We start from the raw sequence: 14,519 nt of genomic DNA on the forward strand, positions 1-14,519 counted from the left end.
ACTCTTAACTCTTGACCTTGAAGGTAAGGAGTTTATGTTCTTATTCTTCCTGCAAAAAGAAGCCAGATGGTTAGAACTTCCACAGTTATGACATGTTTTTCTAGGAGCATCAGGAACAGTTATGAATTGGATATATATACCCGAACTTGAAACCTGAAACCCGAACCCGAACTCAAAATCTGAAAATTTGTATAATTATTGATATTACAAGTGTTTGGGATCGAACATGTGACTTTTAGAGGAAGAGTTTTAACGTGTCATTTTCAACCACTCCATCACATCATTAATTGTGTTATTATATGTATAACTCATATTTAAAAAATCAACTCAATTGATACCTAGTTTTTAGATTTATTACTAAAAATGTTTTGTTAGCCTTATAAAACTTACCACCCGTTTAAATGATTGAATAATTATATTTCATTAAACTTTATAATTAGTTAATTTTTAACATAAATATAAAAATATATGTTCTAAAAATTATATAATAATATTTATAAAGTATATGATAATATATATATTATATAATATTATAATATGTAATATATAAAATTCTAATATTTTTTATATATAATTAATATATATATAATAATAATTCGGGTTTTTTTTCGGATTTCGGGTTTAGATAGAGTTTCAGATTTCGGGTCGGGTTTCAGATCGGTATACCTAATATCCAAATTCAAATCCAAATATTTTCGGGTTTAAAAATTAAATTTATATCCAAGTTTAAAAAATCGAGTTCGGTAAATTCAAAATTTCGAATTTCGGATCGGGTATCCGTCGGATCGGATACCCGATCCGAACCCCTGTATTCTCATTCCAAAGAAGAAAGCCCCTAAATCCCCTCCGTTAAAAACAAGCACCTAAATCCATCCATTCCAATTCAATCGTAACCAACTCCCTCCACTACACTTTACTCATTTCCCCCCTTTCTCACACAAACTTCTAGGGTTCTAAATTTTTTCCCCCAAATTTCAAATCTCTCTCTCTCTCTCTCACACACACACACACACGCAATATTTTAGGGCTAGAAACTCAACAACGATGCCATCTCTCCCATCACCGGGCAAAATCCACCGAATCGAACTCGAAAACTTCAAATCATACAAAGGATTCCAAACAATCGGTCCCTTCTACGACTTCACCGCCATTATCGGCCCTAATGGAGCCGGTAAATCCAACTTAATGGACGCTATTAGCTTCGTTCTCGGTGTTCGAACCGGTCATCTCCGTGGCGCGCAGTTGAAAGACTTGATTTATGCTTTCGATGATAAGGAGAAGGAACAGAGAGGTCGGAGAGCGTTTGTTAGTTTGGTTTATTTGCTTGCTAATGGAGAGGAATTGCATTTTACGAGGACGATTAGTAGTGCCGGTGGTAGCGAGTATCGGATTAATGATAAGGCGGTTACGTGGGACGCTTATGGTGCTAAGTTGAAGTCGCTCGGGATTTTGGTTAAGGCTAGGAATTTTTTGGTGTTTCAGGTACTGAATTTTGATTATTACGTTAGTTTAGTGTAGTTTTTTGCTATTTATTGTCGATGTATGTAATGTTTTAGAATTGTTGAACTAGATAGTTAAAATTTATATCGGAGATGTAGTTGGAAATATGGTTTGGGGTGGCTCAGCTTAATATGTAAAGATAGTTAATAACTTAAATGTTAGATAGGTAGTTCATAACTTAAATCTTAGATAGTTTAATCTGAAAGTGTTTTTTCTATATGTTATAAAAAAATTAGGAATGACATAAAATCACTGATGTGTTAGGTGTATGAGGATAATATTATGCTATGTTTAGTCAAGTTACGTACAATGTTTAGTTTGTTAAGCAACCTGTTAATACATGCTAATATTCAATTTTTATGTCGGTTTTTAAGTCATAAGTACTAATTTATAAGCTGGTTTAACAAACTGGCCGGTAGTGGTAGATATTGAATCGGTGATAAGAGAACTATGTATTTACACTGTAATAATGTCAAATTAGTTATGCTGCGAGTCTTTCTAATTTTGAAGTTCAGAAGACAAGAATTATCAACTTTGCTTTGAGCGAGACATGGAAATATGACATAGTGAACTTAAAGTTCAACATGATTTACTTTTGTCATTAATCCCTATTGTATAATTTATCTAGTTGCAGTATTAATAGTTATCATTTATCATTCGTGTATGTATATCTGCTGAAGATAAAGTGCAAGTTAAAACCTGAAAAGTTAAATTGCAGGTGTATTGATTAGGTTCACATTATTTAAGGCTTCGATTCATATAGGCTTTCAAAACCTAGGATTCAATCTTAAAATTTTCACTTCCGTTTTCATCTAGCATTTGACTGTTTAAATCATGCATGTAAAGGGATTCTTTAGTATGTAATCTGTGTATTTTTTACTTCAATTCAAAAATATTGATAGGCTTAGAAATCCTCTTTAGGTACGTTTGGTATCATTATTGTGAACTCTATTGGTGCTTATTGATTGGGAAACACGAGATTTATGTAGTCAATTAAATTATTTAAGAGTTTAATGGACCCTCATTTTGGAATGAAAATTTTGCCTATCCCAAGAATTAGAGGTGTAATCATAAAATGTTGAATGTTGGAATATGTTATCTTTTCGAGCATCGTTTGTTTTTTTGCAAAAATGGATTACTGGAATATGATCCTTGACTCCTTGTTGATGTAAAAAATTTTGCACCTCTAATTTTAACTTTTATAGATCTGTTGAGGGTGAGTGAGCCAAATTGCAATTGTATATCTAAAGGGGTCAAATGTTTTTATTGACCTATCAAAAGGTTTGAATCTAAATGATAATTTTCTATTAGTTATTTAAAAAATACTTTGAGAGTATTCTTCCGTGCACTCTCAGCACTTGCGGCCTCGGCCGCTGATAAGCTATATTTATATAATTCTAGAATTGATCAAAAAGAAAAATGTATATGTAATCAGTCAGACCGGATAAAATTTGGCACATATAACCATTCAACCTTTTTATGGGGTGTGACAAAGGATTGTTATCTATGTCAAGTTTTAATTTAGGTCTAACAGTCTTTTTTCTTGCAACTAGTTTTAGGGAACCATTCTTTCAAAGGGGTATCTTTTATTTAGTTAAATACATGTGATAGTATTATTGTAATAAGATAAACATGATAGCAAAGATGCAGACAGTGCAACTCAGAAACCTGCTCCAATATACATGCCATTATTTGCAATAAGCTATATAATATTCTTAGGCTTAGAAATTCTTATTGAAGGTGTGGTATTAAATTTTATGAAAGTACACTTCAGAGATGCAATTGGTGCCACCTTCAATTATTTAGAAGTCTCTAGATGTACCATATTTTATAAAGTAATAGTTCATTGATTTCTATGGGAGGCGTCTTGCTAATCAATCTTGTTTTTCCATTTTTGGGATAGGGTGACGTGGAATCTATAGCATCCAAAAATCCGAAAGAGCTTACTGCTCTGCTTGAGCAAATTTCTGGATCAGATGAATACAAGAGAGAGTACGAAGAACTGGAAGTAAAAAAAGGTGAAGCTGAAGAGAAGTCAGCACTCGTTTATCAGAAAAAAAGGACTATAGTTATGGAAAGAAAACAGAAGAAAGAACAAAAGGAGGAGGCTGAAAAACATCTTCGTTTGCAAGATCAACTGGTAATATATAGTTCTATCTGTTGACTGTTAATGTACATTATATTTAACAGAACCCTATTTATAGTTTCATTTCTTTGTTACTAAAAATTATCTCTCTCCCCTTGTGCAAATGAGATAAAAAATGAAATATATTTGCTGCTTGTTCTTGGTGTATGCGAACTGCTTGTTCATACAAGGATGATATAGAATGTATGGAAGTCTTAAGGGGTCAAAACTAGTTAGGTCTGTGTTATATGCTTGCTTAATTAAAAATCTCCTCGTGAATACCATTTTTGTGTAAAATTATGCCATTTATGTTCCTCTCCTGCAGTGTGTGTGCCATGGGAGGAGTCGTCTATTATGCTAGTGGCCTAGTGAGTTGCGTAAACTCATTTTTAAGAACATTTTGTTCATTGATGTTGCTCTTTTGCAGAAATCATTGAAGAAAGAACACTTTTTATGGCAATTATCGAACTTAGAGATGGATTTTGAAAAGGCTAATAATGATATAGATGCTGAAGAAAAAAGCCGTGAAGAGATTGTCCAAGAACTAGAGACATATGAAAGTGAATCAAGCCGGAAAAAGAAAGAGCAGGCCAAATATCTAAAAGAGATTGCTCAATGTGAAAAGAAGATTGCAGAGAGAAAGAACAGACTCGAGAAAAATGTGAGTGGAGTATAATTTCTGAATAGATTGCTGTAATCTCGTGCTAAAGTTGGCATAATGCAATCTGCATATATCTTAATATGATATTTCTTTTTGTTGATATGCCTCTTTTGACTCTCAGCCTAGCATGCGTGTGTTACATCTTCAATTAAAATTGTTTCTTCAATAGTGGTTGTTGAGCACTCTTATAAGAGTATTTCTATAGATTTGTCCTCATACTCTCTTTCCTGGATGGCCTAAAGATCTGCTACATATTTTGATGGTTCTACCACCTTAAATTACTTGCTGCCTAAAATTTAGTTGGATATACTGTACGTGTGCCCTTCGACATTATGTGTAAATTCGGAGTGTTCAAAGACGTAATACATCTCCATCTTGCGTAGGGGCTTTAGATGACAGGCAGAAAACAGTTTAAGTGATATTCCCTTGACCAAACCGGAAAATTAATAGAGTAGGGAAAAAAATCTGCTGACATTATAATTTTGTGTTCACTTATACAGTTGCCCAACATTGTCTTTCAACAAGAATCTTTAATGTTTAAAAAAATTATAGTATTAGCATTGCTAGTGCCTCGCTACAAGTCTGTTTTTTTGAGTATATATTATCAACATATTCTTTGCTGCATAAATATGAGTATATTTTTGTTCAACCCGGGTCTCTGTTTTAATGCTTGTGGGATATGGACCATTTCTTTGTGCAGAGACCTGAAGTTCTAAAATTAAATGAGGAGAGATCCCGGATTACTAAAAAAATTAAGAGTACAGAGAAAGATCTTGAAAAGAAGAAGGTTGAAAAGCAAAAGCATGCCGGTGAGATAAGAAAGCTTCAGAATGACTTGGAGGATCTAAGTAAACAGCTGGATGAGCTAAAGCAAAAAAGTCAAGATGGTGGAGAGAAACTTCAGCTAGTTGAAAGCCAATTGGATACTTACCACCAAATGTAAGTGCATCAGCATATGCATAATTCCTAATGGAATATGAGACACTCTAGCAACAACACTTTTCAAGATAGGCCACATTTCATGTCACTCCAGTTTTTTTTTGTTATGCCACTTTCGGTCGACCTGATATGTCATCAAACCGTATCTTATTCACCTCATATAAGTTGATAGGTCGTTTGCTGTTACCAGAAAATGCTGGTTCCTTGCGATAGTAGGAGGGAATACTGAAATTTTTAAATTTCCTTTAGAAAAGCTTTACAATTATATAGTTAATAGTAATTTGGTACGATATATGATATATATGTATGAAGACTGTTAAAGTCTCAAAACCTAGTATATCCCCTTATGGGTGAAGTTATATTTGTTCCACAGTACAACAAAATGGATAACTAAAATTTGCAACCAGCTATATAGGTATATTCACATGAGTCGATGCTTCTGGAGGGTAAATGTTCCTTAAACAAAATGTTTATTTGATATAGTCTTTCTATATACCTTGAAGTAATCACAGAAAGGTGTGATTTGCAGTAAAGAGGAAGCTGGAATGAAAACTGCAAAGTTAAGGGATGAGAAAGAGGTTCAAGATAGGCAACAACATGCTGACATTGAAGCACAAAAAAATTTGGAAGAGAATCTTCAACAATTGGTGAGTCGGAAGAATGAGCTGGAGTCACAGGAGAAACAAATGCAAAGTAGACTAAAGAAGATGCTTGATACATCTGGGAAGAACAAAGAAGAACTCGCACGAGCGAATAAGGAGCAACGTGAGTTGAAAGAGAAACTTGAAGATTCTAGGTTTGTGGATTGCATTCTATAATAATGGGCAGTTTTTTGAAGTCAAGTTTATGTATATATGTTATTGTAGTTCTTCTTTGACCTATCCTTTGCAACAGCAGCATGAATTACTTCCATGTGTTTTCATGTATTATGGTTCCTACTTCCTAGTTGAATATCATGCCTTGTACTTTACAGACGCAGACATGATAATTTAAGGAAAAAAATTGGTGAAGTAGAAAATGAACTGCGCGAATTGAAGGCTGACAGACATGAAAATGAGAGGGATGCCAGGGTGTCTCAAGCAGTTGATACACTCAAACGTCTGTTTTCTGGTGTCCATGGCCGTATGACTGAGCTTTGCAGGCCAAGACATACAAAATATAACCTTGCTGTCACTGTAGCAATGGGAAAATTTATGGATGCTGTAGTTGTCGAGGATGAACACACAGGAAAAGAATGCATTAAGGTAAAACTTGATGAACTTGTTATAGCAAGGGAATCTCTGTTGGTACATCTTCTCAGTTTTCTGTCCTTGTCAACATGCGTTACTTTATCATGTTTGTCTCAACTAGAAATATTCAATTATAAAAGTTCCCCCTGAAGCATTTCATCCTTGTAACTGATCATGCAACTTGCACTTGAATTCCCAAACCATATCTACTTGTCAATGCCATGCTTCACCTCATTCTGATGGACGTTGGTACTTCACTTTTATCAATTCATTGATTTGTGGGGGAATTACAAAATTGAGTTCTGGTTTGCAATATGAAGGATTATTATTCAGAGGGGATGACGTGTGCTCTCTGGTCCCTGGTTCCTCTCTCACAAAAAGATTGTCATAAATGAACATCTAATTAACATTCGATGCATGGGCTATTTCGTTGTGTTTTCTTATCTTTCGCTTTCAATATGGAATTTGTATTTGGATGTACATGGTAACTACAAATCCTCTACTTGATTATCTGCAGTATTTGAAAGAACAAAGACTTCCTCCTCAGACTTTTATACCTCTTCAGTCGGTTCGTATAAAGGCGGTCAGTGAGAAATTACGGACATTAGGAGGAACTGCAAAACTGATCTTTGATGTAATTGAATATCCTTTGATGTTTTACATAGATTGAATATCTCTTTTTTAACACTAAAGCATGCTATTCATCTAGAAGAGGGTTCTCAGCAGTGAGCATGGTGGATGCAGCCTTTTTTTCTTATGGCATGTTCACTTAATGTTTCATCTGTTGCTTGCTTCTAAACTATCAACACAAGTGCATTGTATTCTGGTGGTTGAGCATTTTGTAAAAGGTTCTTTGCTTCCCCTGATGTGTTAGGCCCTTTTGTTTCCAACAGAGAAAATGTGGTTTGTAAAATTTTGTGGTCTTACCTCGATTTCAATGAATTCAAACTACTGATCATGATTTTTAAGTCATCATTTCCTGTTAATTGTCTGTTTTTGTCTCTTTAAAAAATAAGTTCACATCTGTTTTTTCGTTTTTTTGTGGAGGGGGAAAGTGAAAAGGCAACCTTACAATTGAAATTCTATAAAAGTGCAGTCTGTTTATGCTTAACAGTTACACATTTTCTGCAAACTTGGAAAATGCTGTTTTATTTGCGGTTGGAAATACGCTAGTTTGTGATGAACTGAATGAAGCTAAGCGTCTGAGTTGGAGTGGTGAAAGACATAAAGGTGAACCATTATGCTGTCCTTTTTTCCCTGCTACCGCAATATTTTTTTTATACTCGTGATTAGATATTGGAAAATGATTTGGATTGTTTTGTAGTTGTGACTGTTGATGGTATATTACTGACGAAGGCTGGTACCATGACTGGTGGTACCAGTGGCGGCATGGAAGCAAGGTCACATAAGTGGGATGATAAAAAGATCGAAGGTATTGTGGTTGTAGTCTTTTATTGTGCTTCTGTGAACAACTAGCAATAAGAAAATTCTTTTAAGCACTTGGGGTACATTATCTTTTAACTTCTAGCGGCATCATATATTTGATTTGTTTAACAATTGTTTTATTGTTTTAGGGCTTAAAAAGAAGAAGGAAGCTTTTGAGTCAGAGTTGGACGGACTCGGATCTTTAAGAGAGATGCAGCTTAGGGAATCTGAAGCATCTGGGAGGATTAGTGGATTAGAGAAAAAAATTCAATATGCTGAAATTGAAAAGGTTTTACAGTGTTACAATATGTATTTATTTCTCACTACTAATTATAGCAGGCTCCTAACTAGTTTGCGTGTAATATTAATTCTGACTCGGTTCTTTTGGTCCTAAAATTTTCTGTTTACAATTGTCAAACTGAATCTCAAGTAGACCCTCAGATCAATTAACTAAAACTTTCCAAATTAGGCTTATACCAGCTCCGATTTGGAATTAGTGAGCTCGCTGAACCATCATCTGACCTATGGTAACGTTACTGTGGATGCCCTTTTGACCTTTAGTTGAAGTTAGATGTATATTTGTACCTACTTTAATATCTGAAGGACCATCAGAGCTGACGCGTGAATTTTCTTATGGATCCTGTGTGGCTAAAGTGTTCTTTTTGGTTTGACTTCAAGTAGACTCTCAAATCAATTAACTAAAACTTCCCTACACTTTGTGTACCTGTAGTTCTTATTATAAATGCAATTTTCTTTTACTCTTACATTTATGGATAAATTATGAACGGAGAGCTTATGTGTATATAGTATATACGGGGAAGATTTGGTTTTTAGAATATAATATTTACAATAATCGTTGTGCCAAATCAAAGAGGGTTGTAGACTGGGACAGAGGATGTATTATTTTTTATATTTTACTGGCTATTGGCTGTCGTCAATGGCTGTGGTTCATTTTCAATGGAAGAGGATCATAACAGCTCCGATTTGGACTTAACAGCTCTGATTTGGACTTAGTTGGCTTTCTGTATCATTATCGGACCTATCGGAACTTTACTGTCTATTCCTATTGACCATTACTTGGAGTAAGTTATATATCTCTGTACCTAGTTTACTATCTAAAGGATTATCAGAGCTGAACTATGAATCTACTTTATGGAGGATTTCTGCACGGATAAAGTCATCTCTTTGGTTTGACCTGAACTGATAATTGAATGTTCCAATGTGGCAGACTACCAATAGTAGAAATATAGTGAGCTGAGTTTTGGTACACCCCCTCTACTAAATTTGGCCATGTTGCAGTCAGTCTAAACTACTAAACTTATTAAGTGTTGGTGCTTTTTCCATAATGTAACTGACGTGCCTTATAAATCTTGTTAACTTTACGAGGGCTAAATGTTCTGTTGCTTCATTTTGTTGATTGTACTCCATCCTATGCATAGATTGGAACATGTCGCAGCACATTCTGCATGCATTTTCTTGGATTACTTTATACTTAGATCTCTGTTTTACAGAAAAGTATTGCTGATAAACTCCGAAAATTGGAGGATGAGAAAGTTAATATCGAAAAAGAGATTGGTCGTCGTAGTCCAGAGCTTCAAAAGGTGCCTTGCTGACCATAAATGTCCGGTTTTGATATTATTTGTAACTGTCAAAGTAAGTTTGAGTATTTTTTTTCCAGCTAAAAGATATCATTAATTCAAGAAATTCCAAGATCTCTACACTAGATAAAAGAATCAATGATATCGTTGACCGCATTTATAAGAAGTTTAGCGAGTCTGTTGGGGTGAAGAACATCCGTGAATATGAAGAGAACCAGCTCATGGCGGTTGAGCAGAATGCTGAACAAAGGCTAAACTTGCGTAGTCAGCAGTCTAAGCTGAAGTACCAGTATGTATACCTTTGTGGTGTTTCTAGCTTGTGCCATGTACTTTCTCTATATATAGTTGTCTGCTATTTGATTTTTGTTAACTTGATTATCATTATCAAGCTTTTGATCTTTAAATTTTCAGGCTGGAGTACGAACAAAACCGAGACATGGATTCACGATTTGCTAAGCTGGAATCAGCACTTAATACTCTAAAGAATTCATTAAAAGTGGTTGAGGAAAGAGAAAAGGAACTTCAGTCTGCTATGGAGAAAGCAACAGATGAGATTGATCATTGGAAGATGGAAGCACAGGGTAGGTTTGATATTTCAGGCTGCAGACATTCACTTTTTCAGATAAACTACATCTTTTACTTTTAAATATTTCGTTATGATCAGCAAGTTTCTTTCTTTCAGTAAATTGCACGTGCATCATGAGTCTTTTTGTGACAGCCTCTAACTTGTGACCAACGGTTGAAATTGTATTATCTGTTAATATAGCATGAATTCAAATCAAGCTTACTCTATTCGCTGCTGCTGAGAGGCTTCTAGGTGCATATGTATGTGTTTGCAGGAGCAGTTTCCTTTAGAATTTACCAGATGGCAGTGTTAGTCTATTATTATGATGAGATGATATTTTGTTTAGTATAACAAGTTCAAGGGTACCAGTCATTATCCACTTCATTAAAAGGAAGAAATTAAAAGCAACTACATGATTGGGATTCATGGTGTGGAATAGTGAGAGAAAATACAATTTTTCCTAAATATGACGAACTTAGCTCTTGTGTTACCCGTTTTAAAATTTATATCAGTATCTTCTACTAGACTGTAGAGTCCTGTACTGCTATAATTTTTATCACCCAGCTTCCTTATCAATCGGAGTTCAACATGTTTTATTTGTAGCTCAATTGCTGTTATCTGGTCCTAGCGTGTATAATTAAGGGTTAAGGTTGGAAGTATCCAAGTCATTTGGAGAAGAGAGTTAAAGTTAATATGTATAGTGATGGGCTGATAGCGTATCATATAGGGATAATGAGATTATGGATCTTTACAATTGTAACGCTTTTGCGTGTGTGTCTGTGTGTGCGTGTGATGTCTACAAATAGTTTCTTATATTTTTTTGTGTTTGCAAGTACATGGGCTCCGCAATTCAGAATCAAACTAAGTCCTTGTGTGGATGTATTATATATGGAGAAAAGAATGCCTCGAAATGCCTTTGAAAGCTTACTGCTACAATATGTAATATTCGTTTTTTAGTAGTTTCTAATTACTCGACCTCACAAGGTGTGGGTAATAATCTGGTGTAGTGAATAATATCCGGTATGAATGGTGCTTATAGTAGTTATAAAATATATTTCAATATATTTACAAAATTGTACAAACTATATGGCTCTTTTGAAGTGTTGTAGGGTTATTGCTAATTAATTAATTTCCTGTTACATATAGTGAAAATTGTACCGTGTTTGATGATTAAGATTATTTTTCAAGTCTCTTAAAACACGATTTCTTGTTACTTAGTAACAAATAGTGTTGTTTTCATGCCTGATGATAGAGTGATTCCTTATGTTTTTTTTTGTTGCAATATATATTTTCAATATAAGCATATTCTTGCATACGTGTAATACTTCTTACTAAATGCATCGTTGGAAAACTGCTGTTTCCATAGCTTTAGGATGAGCGAAGTGATTTCACCAAGTAACTGTTTTGTTCTGAAACCTGTGTTTATAGTTCTTCTTAATTTCACTGCCATCTTCTGTTACTTGTCGATTTTGGTTATGGATAATTCTGAATGTAACAATACCACTCTGCTTTGCACCCCTCCTTTCTGTAGACTGGAAGTCCAAGTCAGAAGAGTGTGAGAAAGATATACAGGAATGGAAGAAAAAGATTTCTGCTTCTACAACAAACATAAGCAAACATAACCGACAAATTAAAACAAAGGTTAGTTTTTAATTATCATCTATATGAATTATGATAATTCAATTGGTTACTAACTGGTCTTTTGATACATCATATAATTTCAGGAGACACAGATTGAGCAGCTGAATTCAAGGAAGCAGGAAATTTTGGAGAAATGTGAGCTTGAACAGATAATACTCCCCACAGTCCCAGATGCAATGGATACTGGATCAACATCTGGCCCTGTCATTGATTTTAGTGAATTAAGTAGATCTCATCAGCAAAACCTGAAACAGTCTGACCGAGAGAAGCTTGATGTGGAATTTAAACAAAAAATCAGTTCTATAGTTTCTGAAATAGAAAGAACTGCTCCAAATTTAAAAGCCTTAGATCAGTACGAGGCCTTGCAAGAGAAGGAGAGAGCTGTAAATAAAGAGTTTGAAGAAGCAAGAAATGAAGAAAAAGAAGCGGCAGGCGAGTTTAATAGAGTGAAGCAGAATAGGTAGTGTTTGTTGTCCTGAATTATTAACAAATCTTGATATATAAAATAGGTTACAGTTTCTCATAATGGCAAGTCTTCTTGAAAATTATATCTTTTTGGAGAAGGAAATAAAATATCCTATTGGGTGAAAAAATGCAAAGTCTTGTTTGCTGAACTTTATAATTGTTATTTTTTGGAAATCTGTGGCTTTTGAGAATGTATTTCTCCTGATCATATACATTATGCTTGATTACAGGTACGGGTTATTTATGGAAGCTTTTAGCCATATTTCTGGTAATATTGACAAGATTTACAAGCAATTAACCAAGAGCAGTACACATCCGCTGGGTGGAACTGCGTATCTGAACTTGGATAATGAAGATGAGCCATTTTTACATGGGATTAAATTCACTGCTATGCCCCCAACAAAGCGCTTCCGTGATATGGAACAGCTATCTGGTGGTGAAAAGACTGTTGCAGCACTTGCACTGCTCTTCTCTATCCACAGGTTTGTAGTTATTAGTTAATAATTTAATTAAGCCTAATTAGTCATTGGTTCTCTGTAAAGCTCCTAAAATATCTCATTATTTTGGTTGTTTTAAGCACAGATCTAGATACCTGTTAATTTCCAAAGCTCAGATGGCCGTTTGTTTAATAATCAGTCACCAACTGTTCCTTAATGGTTACGTGTTAGATCAGTGTAGTACCCAACTATGTGTGCATGTGCTTCTAACATCCTGTATAAAGATCATCTCCTATTTTTGAGATCGTGTAGGAAGTACTGGGTGAATTGATTATTTATAATTTAATACTCCCTCCGTCCCATTCAATTCTATACAGTTCTTTTCAATGTTTGGCACACATTTTAAGGTGAATATAAAGTATACTTCCATTTTATTTTTAAAATTTTCTTTTTTTGAATTAAACTTCAAACATCAAATTTCTATTTAGAAGAAAAAAGAAATTAAATTAATTTATGAAACTATGTTATAGAGGAGTGTTAAAATGCGTGCCGAGTCCCCGTCCCCCAACTTATATTTCCTAAAGGGACAGAGAGAGTAGTATACTTAGTTTTAAGTAGAAATGAGAATGTTCACCTATTAGTTTCCTTGCCTAAAGTGTATATGTTTGCTAGAAGCTGTACTTTTTATATCAAGGTAAGTCGGTAACCCTCATAGCTGCGGAGTAGTGAGGCATCACTTCATTTTTACTTTCATGTGTTAACATGTCATTTTTTAAGGATGTGTTACACAGCTGGTCATACGGATTAAGTTGGAGAATTTTAATTGTTTTTATATGTTTGCAGAACATAATGACTAATTTTCTTTCAATAAACTAGATTTAAGCATTTGAATCAAAAGATGTGATATTTTTTATCTATACCTAGTCCGATATGCCCTTTCCGAATATGCACTCCAAGAATTTTATATTTTTTGGGGTTGAGGTTAAATTACTCGGACCACTGAACTCTTGTTACCAGGACTGAAGGGTATCCACTGGGGGCACAACAAAATATCTATATAGCATATGCTTGTTTAAATTCCCAACACTTGCATTGTAGTTTTAGTAGCCATCTTTTGTTTCAGTTGGACGTGTTATTTTAAAGGAACTAACACTTGCCATTACTTTTTTTTTTGAATTTTCAGTTATAAGCCCTCACCCTTCTTTATATTGGATGAGGTGGATGCTGCATTAGATAATCTGAACGTAGCCAAGGTTGCTGGATTCATCCGTTCAAAATCTTGCGGAGGAGCACGTGTTAATCAGGATCCTGATGGAGGAAGCGGTTTCCAGAGTATCGTGATTTCCTTGAAAGATAGCTTTTATGACAAGGCTGAAGCTTTGGTTGGTGTGTACAGAGATTCTGATAGGAGGTCAGTCTGTTAATCTCAAGTTTATAGAGTATTCATTACTTCTTCACTGAGCTAGAAAACCACTCTAATTTCTTGTATCCTAATGATTAAAGATCTTGTGTTTTTTTTCAGCTGCTCGAGAACATTGACCTTTGACCTAACAAAATTTCACGATTAATGCGCTTTGATTGGGAGATAGGAGTAGGCCAGTACATAAATTGGTGTGACCCTTGGAGAAAATGAACAGATGTTCGATACATGTAGAAGCTGAAATTATAGATATTGTTCCATTTACTTTCAAGGATGTATGTTAAATTTTCCTACTGTGTATTTGTGTTCTTAAAACGTGTGCATACTATTAAATGCAGTTCATGCTAGATTTAGTCACAACATTTAGATTTACGTGTTAAGGCAAGTAGAGAGAAAAACTTCCCCGTTGATACCTTTTCTTCATTCTAATGGTGGCGTGGTAGGTTTCGGGCTGGAGGTGTTTCAGCATTCTCATAGCTTTTCGTAATAGTTATTTGTGTAAAGATTTTTAAAA

At 34.7% G+C, this 14,519-nt stretch overlaps 1 protein-coding gene across 1 annotated transcript; it reads left to right on the forward strand.

Moving 5' to 3' along the window:
* The first annotated feature begins 860 nt into the window (after positions 1-860).
* LOC141697817 (structural maintenance of chromosomes protein 1) lies at positions 861-14,373 on the forward strand. The gene is made up of 18 exons (XM_074502362.1): positions 861-1,482; positions 3,404-3,640; positions 4,053-4,286; positions 4,987-5,225; positions 5,755-6,021; positions 6,199-6,469; positions 6,972-7,096; positions 7,575-7,684; positions 7,779-7,886; positions 8,029-8,168; positions 9,391-9,480; positions 9,558-9,766; positions 9,889-10,058; positions 11,574-11,683; positions 11,767-12,143; positions 12,379-12,630; positions 13,769-13,996; positions 14,108-14,373. The coding sequence occupies exons 1-18, from the start codon at positions 1,045-1,047 to the stop codon at positions 14,151-14,153; spliced, it is 3,651 nt and encodes a 1,216-aa protein (XP_074358463.1). The 5' UTR covers positions 861-1,044; the 3' UTR covers positions 14,154-14,373.
* Positions 14,374-14,519: the final 146 nt, after the last annotated feature.

Source organism: Apium graveolens, chromosome 11, assembly GCF_009905375.1.
Source record: "Apium graveolens cultivar Ventura chromosome 11, ASM990537v1, whole genome shotgun sequence".
Taxonomy (NCBI): domain Eukaryota; kingdom Viridiplantae; phylum Streptophyta; class Magnoliopsida; order Apiales; family Apiaceae; genus Apium; species Apium graveolens.